The 17,479-nt window shown below is 40.8% G+C and overlaps 1 protein-coding gene across 1 annotated transcript in view; it reads right to left on the bottom strand.

Annotated features, from left to right (window-relative positions):
* The window catches only part of LOC117480395 (dynein heavy chain 11, axonemal), a 38,011-nt gene extending 24,814 nt beyond the window's left edge, over window positions 1-13,197 (bottom strand). The window contains 33 exon segments of the mRNA XM_034127703.1: window positions 237-385; window positions 688-823; window positions 927-1,081; window positions 1,170-1,247; window positions 1,327-1,521; window positions 1,610-1,702; window positions 1,880-2,018; window positions 2,104-2,220; window positions 2,603-2,748; window positions 2,846-3,002; window positions 3,127-3,287; window positions 3,659-3,790; window positions 5,068-5,301; window positions 5,385-5,537; window positions 5,636-5,762; window positions 5,850-5,941; window positions 6,031-6,255; window positions 6,799-6,921; window positions 8,154-8,276; window positions 8,379-8,537; window positions 8,667-8,750; window positions 8,972-9,130; window positions 9,216-9,302; window positions 9,394-9,510; window positions 9,641-9,863; window positions 9,946-10,115; window positions 10,204-10,458; window positions 10,570-10,902; window positions 11,482-11,877; window positions 12,016-12,120; window positions 12,388-12,583; window positions 12,732-12,847; window positions 12,948-13,197. Coding sequence (XP_033983594.1) covers window positions 237-385; window positions 688-823; window positions 927-1,081; window positions 1,170-1,247; window positions 1,327-1,521; window positions 1,610-1,702; window positions 1,880-2,018; window positions 2,104-2,220; window positions 2,603-2,748; window positions 2,846-3,002; window positions 3,127-3,287; window positions 3,659-3,790; window positions 5,068-5,301; window positions 5,385-5,537; window positions 5,636-5,762; window positions 5,850-5,941; window positions 6,031-6,255; window positions 6,799-6,921; window positions 8,154-8,276; window positions 8,379-8,537; window positions 8,667-8,750; window positions 8,972-9,130; window positions 9,216-9,302; window positions 9,394-9,510; window positions 9,641-9,863; window positions 9,946-10,115; window positions 10,204-10,458; window positions 10,570-10,902; window positions 11,482-11,877; window positions 12,016-12,120; window positions 12,388-12,583; window positions 12,732-12,847 — 5,135 coding nt within the window. The 5' untranslated portion in view covers window positions 12,948-13,197.
* Between the last annotated feature and the right edge of the window lie 4,282 nt (window positions 13,198-17,479).

Raw genomic sequence — 17,479 nt, 5'->3', positions numbered from 1 at the left:
GCAATTCATTTTACCCAAATCATGATCTTTTCTTAAACTAAACCAAGTAGTTTGTTGCCTTCACATGTTCTGCACTGCAGGAGCTTGCACAGAACAACTGATCACCTGGGTTGTTGGACGTTCATAGGAAAACTCAAACTGTTATATGATGAGGATACATTGAACACTTAATAACACTTGAATTGAAAACTTTAACGATGCTTTGATCATATGCGAATACAAACTGTGTCACTCACGGGTTCCAGCCCAGGTCCTGCTGGTTGACGTAGAGGATTCCTGCTCTGGACACGGTAGCAGGAGTGGCCGTCCGTAGGTGACTGATTTCAAACACCAGTCTCATGGATGAAGTGAGTGGGACACGTTCATTACTGGCTAGCGTCAGGACCTGAAAGACGTTAGAAAGCATAACAGTTTACAAAAGTCATAAGATTTGAATGGTCAACATGACAGACAATACTCTGCCGAAAACACCTTCATATTTCATCATATTGGACGGACTTGCTTTAGAATATTTCAAAGGTACAAGATCACTCGGACATGATTCATTGCTCTGGAAAAAGATTTCCAAGTACTCACACTCCAGGAAGTGATTGCTGAAGGAGGGGGAAAGAAACATCTTTTTCTATCTATACCACCTTGGTTGCTATGTGTTGCACACTAGTGTATGGGTGAACAGGAGGGAGGTACCTTGTTGTCATCCATCACCGTGTTGAGTGATTCAATCCACATCGGATCAATGTCTCCATCCAACACAATCCACTTAGGTCCGGTGTGGGAGATGTTTGCTTGCTCTCGCATCAGTGATGAAAGCAAACCTAACACAGGGATTAAAAAGCACAATTAACAATAAATATATCAAGGTAGAGGTACTGATTACATGTAGTATGAGTTAGCACTTGTCCTGCATTTTAAAATGTTCTTATTTCTAAGTAAACCGTCTCTGTTTACCATCTTTCCACTCTCGAGTTGCGTGATGGATGAAGCCAAACAATTCATCTCTGTCCACTGCCTTCGGATTGAGGTCATTCCACACAGGCTTTCTTTTCAAGTTGACATAAGTTTTATGGAGAACTCTCAATATCTGGTGAAGAGATAAAAAAAAACTTACATTTGATGTACCTTACCGAAACAAACAGAGCATTTACTTTTAAAAGGCAATACAAACTTACTTGGCTTTTTCCAGTCCCTGTATTTCCAACAACAAAGACTGAATGACGCACTGCCATGAGTTCCTCCAACTGCACCACCTGATGAAGAAATGTTGGACAATAGATTATTTGTAGCTTTTTGTCAAGCAAGTGTATCATGTATATGTCATGTCCTAACCTTAAGGATGAATGTCTCCTCCGGTTGGAGTCGGAGCTCCAGCGTTGTCTTCCTGACGGCCGTTTCAAACTCACAGTCTCTCTCTCTCTCCACCTCCAGGCCTGGGAACAGATCTCCAAGCAGTCCCAAGAAGATAGTCACATCCTCAGTGACGATTTTAGGCATGTTGAAGTCTCTCAGCGCTCGCATCAGCACCTGGTAAATAAAGTGAAATTGTGGATTATAGTATGAGACAATGAGGCTTCCTCTTGTGGCTGTAAGATGCCAAACACATGCAAGTCACCTGATCCTCTGGTCTACTCTTGTCTCTTCTTCTCAGGGCCCCGGCCACAACCAGAAGAGACTTGACAGCACGCAAGCCCCAATCATAGTGGTCCTAACAAACAAAGAAGAATAGACAATGAATTACTTTCCATGCATCACTCTTTTGAAAGATAAAGATGTATTGAATGGTTTCATGAATCACTGTGCTCCTAGGGGTCGGCTGAAAAACTTTATTATGGATGCTCTGTTTTCAAATCCAACATTATGAATTATAAAATATTTCTCCTACCTGCTTGGAGAGGAGCTCTTTGCAGAGACTATACAACGTGATGAACTTCCTGGCTAAAAGCTTAGCATCTCGGAAGCCCTCTGCCACCAGCATTATCTCACAAATGAGCTCAGTGTCCGGGACCACCATGGCACAGGGTCTACGGCAGGACACAGGAAATGCAGACCATGAACTTCCTGCTGAATCAAGGCACATTATAAAAGAAGCTGCGGTTTCCCTCTCACCTGAAAAGAGCCTTGAGGTTCTCGGGTAGCTCCGTCCTGCCTGCATAGCCAGGGTTCATAGTGATGAATATCCCCACAGAGGGCTTTAACACAATGTCTTGGTCCAGGAACAGGAACCTGTGAGGTTGCATGGAGGGTTATATATATATTTAAAATGTATGATTTTAAAATGATGTAATCATATTATTGCAATTTGGACAAGTCCAATGGATTTATAGACCCCCAAAACATAAGTTTATACCAAAAAAAAACATCATAAATTATGAAGGAGTTAGGGTATTTTTAAGGAATTTCGGCCATCTTGAAAAATACACATTTCTAGTAATCAGATTTTGGTAGACTTTTAGTATGTTATTAAGTACACCTGATATTACAATAATCCGTTGAGAAACCTTTTGTTGTAATTTCTTTTAGGTCAAACCATATTTGCAGCAGACTATTAACACAGTTTTCAGTCTTACAGCATGAAGTCTTGATGTATTCAGATTTCACTTGTTACCTTTTCTTTTTAGTGCGAATGGCGTCCTGTATAGTTTTGACCTGCACTGCCACAACGGACAAAACATCCACAGCGATACGATTGAACTCATCGAAGCAACCCCATGCTCCGGTCTGGGCAAGACCCTTGTAGATATTTCCAATTGACTGAACATGTAAAAGAAAAAAAATACATTTAGCATTCATGTGTAAACAGATAATCAAGACATAAACTGAGCAAAGAGAATCACTTTGAATTGTCCACCTTGTAGTCCATCTGTTCAGAACAGTTGAAGATGTAAACCATGACGCCCATGGCTCTGCCAAGATCCTTCGTTGTCTCAGTCTTCCCTGTTCCTGCGGGGCCAGCTGGGGCCCCACTCATGGTCAGGTGGAGTGACTGAGTTAGAGTGATGTAGCACCTAAACATGCCCACAGGACCAGCATTCAGAGAGATACAAATGTTGTGTTTAGCCATGCTGAATGTAGAAAATGTAATGAAATGATACTTGCATAGACTGAAAGGTGATGAAACAGCAGAGTTACCGGTCTGTGAGGGGGGTGATGACGAGACGCGATGTATTTCCAAGATACTCGTACGAGTAAGGGGACTGGGCGTCACAGATGTTAACGAAGCACTGATGCTGCTGCTCATACCAGCAGTGCCGCAGCTGGGAAAGCCATGGAAAAGCCTGAGAGGTGGTGACCTGAGAACAGATTCAGCTGCTGGTACAGTAAATAATATCACAAGAGATACGGGCAGCAGGAAGTAAAATGATCATAACTATTTCAAATATTGTCATGTTTTAGTTTAGACCTACAGTTTACAGGATTTTGTATCCCTTGGGTAAAATTCCTCTCTTGTTTATCTCGGTCAATACACAGTGAAAAGGTTCTAATCTATGCTTTTCATTGGATTTTGGATTTTCCATAGAGAATCAAATAAATTTAAAAAAACACTGATATTATCTTTTCCACACCAATATGATGAGAATTTCTTTATATTACTAGAATGCAATGTTACATTTATCCGACTTAAAGGAGATGATCTTTATGAGGTTGTTTAAATTGTTAAAACCTTTTGGGCAATGAGGCTGGCAACAATGTCTCTTGCATGGACATCAATAGTGCATAAGGTCATGATCTTCTGTCTGTCGCCTGAGCTTAGCTCCCCCAGCAGCATGCTGATCAACATGTTGAGCTGAAAAATCTGGAGAAAAAAAAACATGAGTGCCAATTTGAATTCACATGAGATTAATTTGGCAACAAACGTCAGGTTTCACTTGTATTTGTAGGTATTCAAAGTCATTATATCTTAAACCCATGCAGAACAACATACACTTTAGGTGTATTAATGCAGACCCTGAGGGCATTTTGAAAGAAACAGACAATCAGAAGTAGTCTTTTGTTCTTGTATTGACTAAAACATCACTGCATGTCCTGCATTTGTCACTAGTCTTGTATGACAGCAGATCCAATCAGTGCGATGCCGTGCGTTGAAGGGAGAGAGATTATTCAAACAGCAACCAAGGACAAGCTAACCTTAAATAGTGCTGATGAATCTGACAAGAGTGATCATACAACTATGAGCATACGCCACAACAGGGCCCTACAAGCAGGCTGATTTCATTATAATGGCACTATGGAAAATGTCTGCATTATCTTTAGCCAGTGGCGAACAGTCAGGGCCTTCAAGGTATTCAGAGAATACCCTGGAACACTCAGATAAAACAAACAAAAAATCGATTTAATTATATAAATAAAATGTAATAAAATGTATGTAAAATGAATAAATGAGAATCGTATCTGTGTTGTTGATCTGTAATATTACAGTGTTACGTTGATTTGTTTGTCCTTCTCGGTCCATGCACTACGCATTTCAGTGGTTTTGTGTTAGAAAAGAAATGCAACCAATCAGATATTTTTCTGGGTCTCTGGGTAGAATATCCTTCAACCAATGTATTCTATATCCCTGATAGAATACCCTGGCCGTGGGTGTGTGTGTGTCTACAGAAGGCCCAGTTGTGATAGACACGGTTCGCCACTGTCTTTAGCAGTTGCCATTTCACTCACAACAGACACAGAAGCTAGTCAGATAGTACATTATCTAATCTTTACATTGTAATAAATATACATAGATTTATAAATAATGTGTATAGAAATAAAAACTAATCAAGAGTTTAACCTTTACCTATTTACATGGGTTGCCTGCTCTACCAGGTGCGCTACCATGCTGCCCAAATATTACATTTTATATTGAATATTCTTCTAATAACTAGATAAGTATAAATGAGCATAACACCTTTCACATTTATGTCGTCTTTAAACACTCTGCAGTTTGGCCCAAATATGAAGTATATCATATATTAAATTAAGCAAATATTTACAAAAATGTTTCTTATTTAGGATCAGTCAGATTTCTTATCAACTAAGCTGCATTTAATTGAAATCTTTATTGTAAGTGTGTGAATGCATCATGCAGTGTACCTGTTTCTTGTTGTAATCTTTGAGAGCAGACTCAAACCCTTCCTCAAGTCTTTTGAACACCAGCTCCATATCATTGCTCCACCAGATCTGGGATCCGGTGAGAGCCACTTGGGCCGGGAAGTCGAGAATCCACTGCTCTCTGGGTCTGTCCTCGTACGCCGACACAGCCTCAGACAGGTGCCCGCGGACACATTCCCTCATCGTCTCCTCCAGAGAAGAGAGCCATGCCTCCACCTGAAGTATTTGTTTCATTCGTTAGGTTGTCTTGTGAAATATCGTAACAAATACAGATTTTCTGATAGTGAATGTAATCTTACCGGCCCGTTACAGCAACATTCAGTCTGGAATGGGACATATTCTCTCTCTTTGCTGTACATGCCCACTGCACGTTTAGGATTATCCAGATGTTCATTTTTAGCAAACTCAAGATTTGCCATGTTGTCGAATAATTTTGAGAGGTGGACAGTTACCTGCGAAATACACTGTGTCATTATTTTGTTCATGACAGAAAAAGTAGTTAAAGTGTGTCACATGAACTAAATAAAAGGGAAATGCTACATGTATGCACCTCTCTGGGGCGACTCCCTTTAGAGAGGATGTCCAACAAATCTGCAGATGAAATAAAGTAGAATCGGGGAAATGCGAGTCTCTTCGTCTCCAGGTACTCAGCGAGGGCTTTTTCACACAATGACAACCTGTTCAAAGAGAGAGTATGGAAATAGTGAGCACAATACCTCAAACTGTGAGCAGTATAATTCAAATGTAATTAAATGAAAATGTACCTTCTTTGCAGGTCCTCTAACTTCTCAAATAGATGAGATTTGTTGGTGGCTTCGATGACGTTTTTAGTCTTAGCACTGTCCAACATTAACTCCTGAAAGAACCATCATCACCATGATTACAATAATGACAATAATAGTATTTGAATAACTACATGACTGAGGTGTAAACATAAGTGCAGACCTGAAATTCTGCATCTAAAACTTGAAATCTGTGTGCATCTGCAGGCAGCTGCTGGCAGATGTCGTCACAGCTCTTGAAGATGCTTTCCAGGTAGGCCCACGTTCTTTGGACCTCCATCCAGACCATCAGCACAGAGTCCGCCACAGTCAGCTGTTTCTGCAGCTCCACTACCTGGAACAGGAAGTGATGCACATGCTTGCTCTGAAAGATGCCCTGGAGCTGAACCTAGAGGATGAAGACATGCAGACATGGTTATAGTCTTTCAAAAGGATTTGATCCAATGCAAAACTCAAATACACTTAACTACCACCCAATCTATGGCCAGAGAAAGTAATATCTTAATAACCTAAACCTCATAACATGTGTCAGTTTAATTTCAATGCATATTCAAGCTCATCAGCATGCCATGCCATTAAAATGGGGGAGGGAAACAGTCTGTTTACACAAAGATCTAGGCACTAAAGTGGCAAGACTTCTAATTGCTGGCTATAACCCCCAATGCATCTGGTGGACATGTACAAAGACCGCCGCGGTGTAACAATGCCCTGTGTCCTCCCGCAGCTATAAATCTAAAGACTCAATAGGGACCCCTCTTCTCTCAGCTGTGCTGTTAGACAGTCAGACAGGGCGGCCCCTTTCTGCACCCTCATCTCTATTCAGCCCTTAACTATCAGTGCTCCTCTCAGACAACTGATCTTGAGAGCTTCACAGCCATTGTGCATTCCATTAAATTAGATCACACATAAAATCAGTAGCTTAGATATTCACCTGATGATCCTCGAGAGTTTCAATGAGTTCCTCGTCACATTTCAGTAGTGGCACAGAGGTTTGGTAATGATCTTCATATGAAAGCTCCATCGATGCCCACGTTTTACTTATTTCTGTCACAATCTGAAATAAAAATAAATATATAGCATAATGGTTATATGTTTGAAATATTAAACGGTTTCACTGCATTTACTTTTGGTTAAATTATAAATTCTACATTTGGTGTAGGGGTAATTTATACACCAAATGTAATAACAAAAAAATATATTTGTATGTCTTATATGACTTTAGATTAAGTGTTCCTTGAGTAGTTATACAAATTCTCTTTTTTGTTCTGCTAAATAAACCATTCTTTAACTTTTTGGATAATCTAAGAACATGAAAAGTTGATGTTTTGCATTCCATGGTTTTTGCAGTTCAGCACTGTTAGGGATAGGGTTGCAAAATTCCGGGAATTTTCAAAGATGGAAACTTTCCATGGGAATTAACGGGAATTTATGGGAATAAACTGGGAATTTTCTAAATGGAAGGTTGGCTCTTCATAGGGAACTTAAATATAGTTGGGGAAAGTATATTTTAGCATAATCTTGACTAAAACAAACAGATGCCATTCAAGTACACTTGAATGTCCATGTCATAGCACACTGCTTACTGCATGGCTATTGAGACCACACAAAGGTTCGCAACAGGCTCACAAATGTGAGAGTGGAAAAACTGGTTGGCATTCGGGCAAACCTAAGGCTCTTTGAGCCTGACACAGCCATCCTCAACAAGGCTGGACAGTGACACTGAATAGGAAGACTCAAAGTTGGATGTTGATGAGGCCCAGGAAGAGCCCATTGACTGAAAGGGTAAAAAATGCAGAGGATTGCTTGAAGGAAGATTTAATGGGACTTTTTGGAGGGAGAAGGGCTCTTTTCATTTAACATTTTGAATGGGACTTTGTGGGAATTTTGGATGGGGGGTGCATTTTTGTTCATTTTTTAATGAGTGGGGTTGGGGGGGATGAGTAATATTTAACTCAACATTCCTGTTTTCGTTCTTCAATGAAACAAATAATTGTTCAATAAAATAATTCAAACTTGTTCTGTTCTACTTAAAAAAAAAATATTTCAAATAAAAAAAAATCTCTTGAAATGTCATGTTTTTTGTTTAATTTTGCATCGAATATTTCCAAAATTCCCCAGCTTAACTTCCCATGGAAACTTTCCGGAAACTTTCCGCCCCTTTGCAACCCTAGTTAGGGACCATGTGTATAAAAAGTTAGCTCCTCGCTGATGTCATCACTTTTTTCACATGCAAAATCCCAATTTAATTTGAAGTGTTTGACCCCATATATTTAACTGCAGAACAACCTTCTCTATGGCCATCTCTTTGACTGCCTTATCCACAATGTTGCGAACTTCGTCTTCCAACAAATGGAGCTGCAGAGCCAAGAGGTCTCCCAGAGTGGTGCTGTCCGTCACAGTGAAGTCCATCTATTATAAAAGAATTACGGTCATAATGCAAAGTGTCATTTTTTTATCATGCAAGCAAAACAATGCTCTATAGCAGGATCACTGATGTGTGTGTTCATGCACCTGTGTTATTCTAATTAGCTGCACCCAGTGGCGCTCTCGTATTGCCAGGTCCTGTAGCTGACTCACGGCCCGCAGTGACGTCAACAGGTTCTTTACATAAAGGTCTAACCCGGAATACACATCCCAAATGCGAGCCTCTTTGTCAAGCTTCCGTATGTCCTACACAAACAGAAGGCAGGTAAACATAATTAGTTATTAGAAGGCATCTGTTACAAATAGCAACGGTGCATAACAGCAAGGCAGCAGGAGAGATATGCTGGTGTGATGCAGCACTGTTGGTGACCTCACCTTGGCAAACCTCCTCAATTCGCCATCTATCTGGTCCACGTTTATCTGCCTCCATTTGGTCATTGTCCAGTTTTCAACACTGCTCTGTATAGATAAAGACGCATGCAGAGGGGTCAATGGGCTGAGGGGACTTAATGGGGACATTTAGAGGCGACAGGGTATTCAAAGGATCAATGACGGCTCCTAAGAGGACACGTTATTGAGTTTTTGGGTCATTGAAGTGGGGGGGGATGAGGCCTTCAGCTGGATTTCCCTTCACTCCAGAATAGAGACTTTAAATATACAGTATATATTAAGCAACTCACCTGCACAAACACAACAATGTCCCATAATTCTTTGAGGACCGTGATCTCTCGCCTACAGGACTTGATGTCTCTGTAGTCAGGAATAGTAACATCAAACAGATTCGTGGACTCCTGCAGCTCGGCCACCTCCTTCTCCATGTCTCGAACGGCTTTTTCAGACTAGAAAACAACACATGGTAATTGTTATCCAAAGTGTATAGTATAATACAATATTATTATAATCAAGTCAAGGTTGAACTCCTACCTTCTCCAGACTGATGTAGGGTCGCACAGCATTGTATCTGAATGGCGCTGTTGCTCTGAACATCTCCCTGAATTTGCTTTGTTTCACCTGAAAAATAAGAAGTATTACTTTACTTGTTTTAACTAAAATATATATAAAATCAAAAGCAGCTTAAAGCTGTATATAAAAGCGACTTCACCTCAAATGTCATGCATCGTTTCCGTATCACCATCACTTCTGCATTTTGCATAGGAGCCACCTCATGCCTCACTTTTAAGGCCAATTTTTTTGCCCCACTCCATTTCTCAGGAAGTTCCTATTGAGAGAATTATTTAGATTTTCAAAGATCAAATGAAAATAATTTGTGAATAAATTATAATTAAGTATCACATATGTTCTTGAAGGTAGCATGAAAATAGGAACCAATAAACCATTCAACGTCTTACCTCTAGCTGAGAATGGACCTGGTCTGGTATGATCACTCCATACTGCTCCAGCAGGATCACTGTGTCTCTAAAAGGCTCAAACATCTTGTCTGTGGCTGCTTGTCTGTCTCTGACGGCCAACAGATGACTCATCACTTCCACCAGGCCTCGGTGGTTTCCTTTAGCCACATGCTGGCCTAGCCCTTCAACAGTGGCTCGGACAAACTTCTGCAGCTCATCGAGACTGAGCGGGAAAACATGTACAGTAAGTATAAGTGATGTTACAGTTTAGTGTGCATCTAAAGCCATGCAGAAACTAAATGTACCTGTTAGTGACATAGGTCAAGAGGTGTTCTTTAAAAAGCCAGCTCCACTTCTTCACAGTGTTAAGAAGGCTCACTTTAAAGAACTTGATATCCACCCGAAACCATCCATTGAACACTTTGAAGTCTTCAAGTTTGGAAATGTCAGCATAAAGATCCTCATAATAATCGATCTGTAAAATGATGACCACAAAACAGCTTACAATTAACTCACCAGCCATATATGGGAAATATGAATCATGATTTAAAAGAGCATTTCACCTGTTCTCTGAAGTTATCAATTGTGGGCGGGCTCTCAGGGAGGGCATCTGCTCCATGAGCTTCCATCTCTTCGGCTGTCAGGAGACGCCCATACAGCAGAAACTGGCCGAGGAACTCAGCCCTGTCATCTTGCCACAGATGGGTGTAGCAGTCAAACTTTCTCTGGTCATTTATTGCTTCCTTGAGGACGTTTTCCACTCGCTCCATTATTTCTTGCCTCAGGTCCAACAAATCCAGCATGTCATCCATTAGATCCTGTAAGAGTTATATTACATGACACATAACATAAGGGTAATGTACTGTTTGAAGAAGAAGTGAGTTAAGAGGGAGTGGTAGATTTTAAAATCCCAGTCTACCGCAGATTACCTGGTAGCTCTCCGTGCTATGATGTGCAGCTATTCTGTTGATATTCACTGAAGTCTTGAATATGTCTCCAACCAGTCCTTCTATCAGCTCATACAGGCCGTCCCCTGCATCTTGCTCCAATGAGGGGAGGAAAACCATTCCTGAGCTACTGAGCATCAACTGAGACTCAAACAGAGGTGTCGGGCTCGGCCACGATTCCATGTTGTTCGCAAAGAACTGCAGAGAGTGGCTGATGAAGCTGAAGAGCCCCTCCACCACCATCTCATCCACATGCTCCAGGTAGGACTGCCATGCTTCTGACTCAGGGTCAGCGTGGAAATGGACCTTATTATCCTGATGAAAATGTAGGATATTTGAAATGGAAAGCACAGAAAATTGAATTATTTGACTCTGTACTGTATCCGTTTAGATTTTTAGGAATAGATCAAATTGACAGCTCGAGTGGTTTTATTAATTTCCTAATAAATACAGCATGGCGTATTGGGACATTTAAAAATATATAAAGTACAATTGTATTTTAAGTCTAATATGTCTAACTTAACTGATTAAACTAGAAAGGGTATCAATGAACTACAGTAAGTACTATTAATGGTAAAGTAGAGATAACGGTTATGTTAGATATATGTTATTTACCATATCTGTTTTGTTTTATCATAAGAAAACTAAATCCAAGCCCATAACAAGCACAAATTCCCAAATGAAATGTAAAAAAGCAAGGTTTTCAAATGCCTGTGAACTGTAATTTTAATGTGATTTGATCTGATGAAGATAAATATCTCTAAGACATGCTAAAATGTTCTGGAACTACATCAATAAGTTCACGTTGTTTGGTGATTACCTACAGTGCAACACAAGTATTCACATCAAATCTATAGTGTACAAGAGTGAATACTTTAGTTCATGCATACACACCTGTACCAGCTTGTGGATAGAGTCTCCATCTTTCTTCATGGAGCTGTACTTCCTGTTGACACGGTCTCCCCTGTCCTCCAGCTGTATGAGCGAGCCTTTCTTGTTATCCTTTCTGCAAAACATGGCCTGTTTGCTCCATCCCTTCATCATGGACTGGATGGCTTCGCAGTTTTCCTTGGCTCTACTGACTCGACCCACCAGGTTGTGGGCCAGGTCTTTGGTGGAGCTGATGAAGCGCCAGCAGTCCGGATCCTTCCATGTCAGCTCACTCTCTGCCCTGGTCAACTGCACGTCTATGGACTCTAGCTCCGCTCTGACGAGAGGAAGTTCCACCTCCAGCACCGTCTGCTTTAGCTTGTTGTACCATTGTACCAACAGCTGCAGACTGCTCACATACTGGAAGTGAGGAAAAACAATATATTCTGATGTGCAGACAATGTAAAAGATAAACAAGATACATAGTGCTTATTGTTTGACTCAAACAGGTGTGCATAAGTGTATGTGAGCCCATAAAGTAACATGTTTTTTCCTTACCTTTGTGAACATGTCACGCTTCTCAAAAACTGCCATTGCAGCTGCGGGGATCTCGATCTCACAGAGAGTCTGAATATACTTCACATCTTTCAAGACTTCAGTCAGCTAAGGAGAGAAAATAAACCAATTTATAGACATCATCACAGCGAAGTGGAGGTCAAATGTTTTGTCTCAACTAATAGAAACCCTTGGAGAATAAAATAACAGAAATGAAATAACTGTAAAATAAAACATAGCCTCTGTCAGGATGGATATGTGTTTTCACTTACCAGCAGTACATCTTCAGTTTTACGGTCATTTGGATAATGATTTAGCATCGGGGGATGGCTGCACAATGGGCACTCTACTTTGCAGGGACATAACATCAATTACCTTTGGATTGAAGTTGAGTGAGATCAGGTCAGATGAGGCATTTCTGGAGATAAGGTGTTGATTGAGGTTCATCAGGCAGGCCTCTTCCAAACCGTTACGCCAGTCAGAGTAAATGTCCTCCTCATATTTGTCCAGAAGGCTCAACATCTCCATGTACATGTGGTACTCCTTTGCCAATTCTCCACCTCCTGCAGGCCTGGAAATATTGCATAATTGTGAGACAATCGCCATTTTTAGGCCCAGCACGATTGTCAATTCCTGTTTGTTAGTATCTCTGTCTTAGTATCTCTTTCTGACTGTTTGCAACTAATTAATTGATTCACTGAAATAGTGTGTTTACTTACATGTCAAACAGTAATCTGATTTTTTCCCATGATGTCTGAATGCGTGTTCTGAGCATTTTCGCCCACTTCAGTGCTCCAGATGTGTGTGCCATGTTCTTACCCAGACCACTTTCCATCTGTAAACAAAGACCATGTGGAACAAAGTTGTTGCATGTACAATACCGTTTGTGCCTTGAATACATATTGCTAATATTGATTTTTCTTTTTCCCCAGTACCTTATTGAGCTTGGATTTAAAATGGCATTTACATCTCTCCAGCTCTTCTCTGAAAAGCTGCTGCAGAATAAGGTAGTTGGGACTGAATATCTGTCGGATTTGTCTTCTCTCCAGGAAGGGTCCAACAATAGTTAGCAGCTAAAGGATGAAAAACAAAGAGATTGGTTTCCCGCTTGAAAGCTCCGTTCCTCAATATTCACTTTATCAATATTGTATCATTATCATACTTTAATCTAGTTTAGCTTACTTTAAATCCTGACTCCAGTCCTGAGCAATCCTTAAAGGCCAAGCAAATAAGGCTGGCAAGGCGGCATTCAAAGTCAACAATCCTCACTTTCAAATCCTTATGCTCGTTTTCAAAATCCTTGAGTGGATCAAAGTTGAACAGTATTAGGAGATTGACACAAATGTAAAACCATGCATTATATATAAATAAAATGGCTGTTCATGGACATCTCAATTAGCCATCCAAATCATTTCACCTGAGAGCTTAAGTCATAAGGGCTGTTTTCACTGTGCTTCAGCACTTGGCAGTGGTTACTGAATTCTTTGTACATCTGAGCAGCATTCTCACTGTAGATTTTGCCATTAAGTCCACCAAACTCTAGTTTTTCCATCCTCTGAAAGTCCAGCATGATTTCAAACAAGTCCTGCAAAAGATAACATATTGTAATAGGAAACAAAACCACAAAAGAATAAAACCTCACAGTGGCAAAAAAATATGATCTCACCTCCAGCTGTAGCATACGATTAAAGAACTGGTTGAAACGTGCAAAAATCATGGCGGATGGGAAATCCCAGGGTGCATGTTTCACATGGTTGGCCAACCTCTCCCTCTGGGTCTGGTAACTGTCTTTAAAACATCTAAAGACTTTTATCACTCTCTTTACCATAGTTAGACTTTCCTCTGGATCCTCTCTGAGAAGCAGATCTGCAGAGAGGTATGTAGAAGCCTGAAGGGGAAAGATGTATATAATTCTGTGAATTTGATCATACAGGCAGCCAAGATTAAGCTAAACTAACAACATCACAGCATAATTGACAGGTTTTCATGCTCCGTGTCCAATCATATTAACAACAATTTCACATGTATGTGATAATTGGTGTCATTCATAACTAGGGGTGTTTCAAATGAGGATTCCTACCTGCTCAATGAACAGATTGCACAGCTCCTGCAGCAGCACCACAATGCGTGCCGGTCTTTGATAAGATTGGCAGTTGGTCCAGATTAGGAACAATATGTGGAAAAGTACAGGGGTGAATTTTTCCAAGTTAGGAAATCCTTCCTTTTCCAGTGGAGTCAGTTGTGCGTGTAGCGGCTGTAGATAAAGGTCAATGTCCTTCGCTTCTTGAAGTGCTTTGGATTGAGAAAAACAAGGTTTTAAAATAAAACCACCTTATCAGAGATAATAGGTTTTGAGTGATCGCATTAGGCTGTGAATCAGATATTTGACAAGGTGCATACTACAACATGTCTTCTTTGGCTTTAAAAAGAGAACCAATCTTACCGTCAACTACACTTCCAATTAGAGTCTTGATTGCGGGATAATAACTGCTATCCATCATCTCTAATATCTCTGCCATCTTCTGAACAACTGGACTCTGAAGCTACAATGGAAAGTACCAAACATGTTAAACACATCATGGAATGTCAGGAGAGGAAAATCAAGTAAATAATAGTTTTTAGTAAAGGGGAGCATACCTGATCACAAACATTCTGTATATTGGCCTTTCTTGAAGCCCAAAACTTCAGCTCTGCATCGGGCCCTGGGTTGCTGCCTGTTATGAGGAGGTCTGATGAATCTTCCTTTAAAATCTTCTGGATAATATTGCTCCAGTTGATGACCTGGCTCTCTATGGCATGAGCCAGTGCCCTGTCATAGTTATTATACCTGTGTGTGAAAACATATGTTGAGTGTTTGTTAATAATAACAGTAATTGTAATCCTGATACAAAATCAAAATGGACGTATTTTCTTACATTTTGAAGTTGCTGAATGCATTTTCCACCCAATCTGTCGCAGCTGGGATAGGGAGGACACTTTTCCCTAAAACCTGTCCCTGGACCACTGATGTCTTACTGCACATATTCTCAACATGTCTAATGATGTCCTCAGACAACAAAGTTGGCCACGTGTGATGGTTTTTGTTGTTTGACAGCAGTGGAACACATACCTTGAGAAAAGACACATAATGAATACTCTCACCCAGCTCTCATAAAGGCAAGCTAGAAATATGCATAACAAAAACTGAGAGCAGATACAACAGAATGCTTTTTTATGAGATAGGTGTATGATGGAGGGTTTAACAATCACCTGCTCCACTGTGCTTGACAGCTGCAGCAGTGGTGATGGAGACTGGAGGCCAAAGAGGAGCAGTTCCCTGCAGTTATCAGAGTTGATGGGGGCCACTCTCTTCTTGAGCATATAGATGTGCCTGTTTTGAGCACCAGCTGGGACCTGCATTCGAAAAATGATCACGTGATTGTACTACAAATTGACACTTTCAAGCAGGTAAATCAAATCGGTCAATCAATGGATTTTCCACCTGTCCTAAGCTTAGCTAGCTTGCAACTTTGCAAGTCAATTGTAAACAGTCTTCGTTATCTACGACACTAACTTAGCTTTATTGGAGATTCTGTAACAACCTTACCCCATTAGAAGCAACCAGACCTCCTTTTTTGGAAGAAGAGAAATACATTACAGACTTCTTTTCGAAGAAGTCTTTCAGCACGGTTTGGAACTCTTCGTTGACGGCACTCTTGTCCCATGTTTGGCGGTGCAGCTGCAGCAGGCTACACACTTTTGCCTCGACAAACTTTACTCTGTCGTCTTCAAGAAAACCAGGCACACTTTCGTCGTCTGACATGACTGCTCTACGACAACGACATGCTAGGCCTTTGTTACTTCCTTCCACAAAAAGAAAAACAACTCAAGACACCTTCACCTAAATTAGCTTTTGACTTCGTGTTTAAGAAGTTTTATATTATGAACGCATGTCTGCAAAAAAGACTGGCACGAGCTAAACAGTCCGGTGGGCGGGTCAGCATTCCGTTACTAAGCAACAACAGCCACTGTCCTCAATCACTGCCAGGAGCTAAATAACACTTTCTTCTCCTTTATGAAAGTCAGTGTGTAAATATAATTTAAGACCGGCTTACGTGTTTTGTATTTTACTACAATGGTAGCATTTTAAATGATGTAGTTGACCAAAAATATACACCGTGTTTCTTTTATTAGAGTTAAATCAACAAAACATGTGTGTCGTCCTAAAGCTGAAAAGGAGGCAGTAAATAATTTGCAAGTGTGTTTTTCCACGGCTTTGTGATTGTATGTTAAATAGTCGGATCTAGAAAGGTTTGGTAAGGCTTCTTAACAGTAGTGTTAGGTAACTAAGTACATTTACTTAAAATGGACCTATCATGCTATATTTAAATGATATATTGTAGGGCCATACCTATATAAGGTATATTTATACGTTTCTGTTTTCAAAATGCCAAACAGATCATGCATTTTAGCCATGCCTCATTTCGCTCTATGTGCTGTTTGCTGTCTATGGGGCTGATTCTGTGAGCTGCAGCTGACCACGCCCCCCTGCAGGAGAGGGGAGCCATGCTCTGATCAAGTCAAGAGGGGGGAGAAAAAAGATCTCCGTCCTCCGTGTTTTATTATATTATTATAGGCCTATAGAGTCGTTATTCATTTGTTTTAAAGCTCAATAAATAACAAAGAAGACCTTTGACCGGCACTTTTCTAATTTTGCCCGGAAGATTTAAACTTTAACGGACATCTTGATCAGCGAAAGAAACTGAAACTGAAACTCTGCCGCATGGTCCCCTCGTTCCTTGGAAGAGGCGGAGAAGTGGGTGTTTGTCATCTGCTGGTGGACTAACCGGAGAGAATTACAGTGCTTGCCTCGATGGGGAGGGATTGCATTGAATTAAAGCAGCGGGAGCAAGCGCTTGCCTCGGGGAGGGAGAAAAAAAGCCACAGCGGAGAATAAACAGAAGGGTAACCATGGTAACTATGGGCGGGAAGTCTTCTTCGCTGCTTTTGTGGCAGACTACAGTGCCACTTACAGGCCTGGCATATGTACTACAGCGTCTCCAGCGCTTTCGAGCGGCAATGGCCGGCCGTGGCCCAACCCCACATTCCCCTGATAGGTGGAGAGTTGGCCCAATAGCCGTAGCGCCACTTCTGTGACGTCAGTGAAGTGTTCAAATCTGGATCAGTTTTTATCAGATCCGTTGCAGCCCCTTTTTTAGAGATTTGGGTATGGAGGAAAATAGAGAGGGTTGTGTTTTCTGACACTTGGTGAGTTCCCTGGAACACCGGGGACACATATTCATGTATAAAAGACGTTCAAAAGTGCATGTTGCATGATAGGTCCTCTTTAAGTACCGTAGGCCTACTAGTACAATTTTGAGGGATTTGTGCTTTACTTGAGTATTTCATATGTATGCTACTTTGTACTTCTACTCAACTACAATTCAGAGGTTAATCTTGTGCTTTTACTTCACTACATGTATTTAAT

Source organism: Trematomus bernacchii, unplaced genomic scaffold, assembly GCF_902827165.1.
Source record: "Trematomus bernacchii unplaced genomic scaffold, fTreBer1.1, whole genome shotgun sequence".
NCBI lineage: Eukaryota > Metazoa > Chordata > Actinopteri > Perciformes > Nototheniidae > Trematomus > Trematomus bernacchii.
The sequence above is the reverse complement of the archived record's forward strand: the minus strand, read 5'-3'. Positions and strand labels throughout refer to the sequence as shown.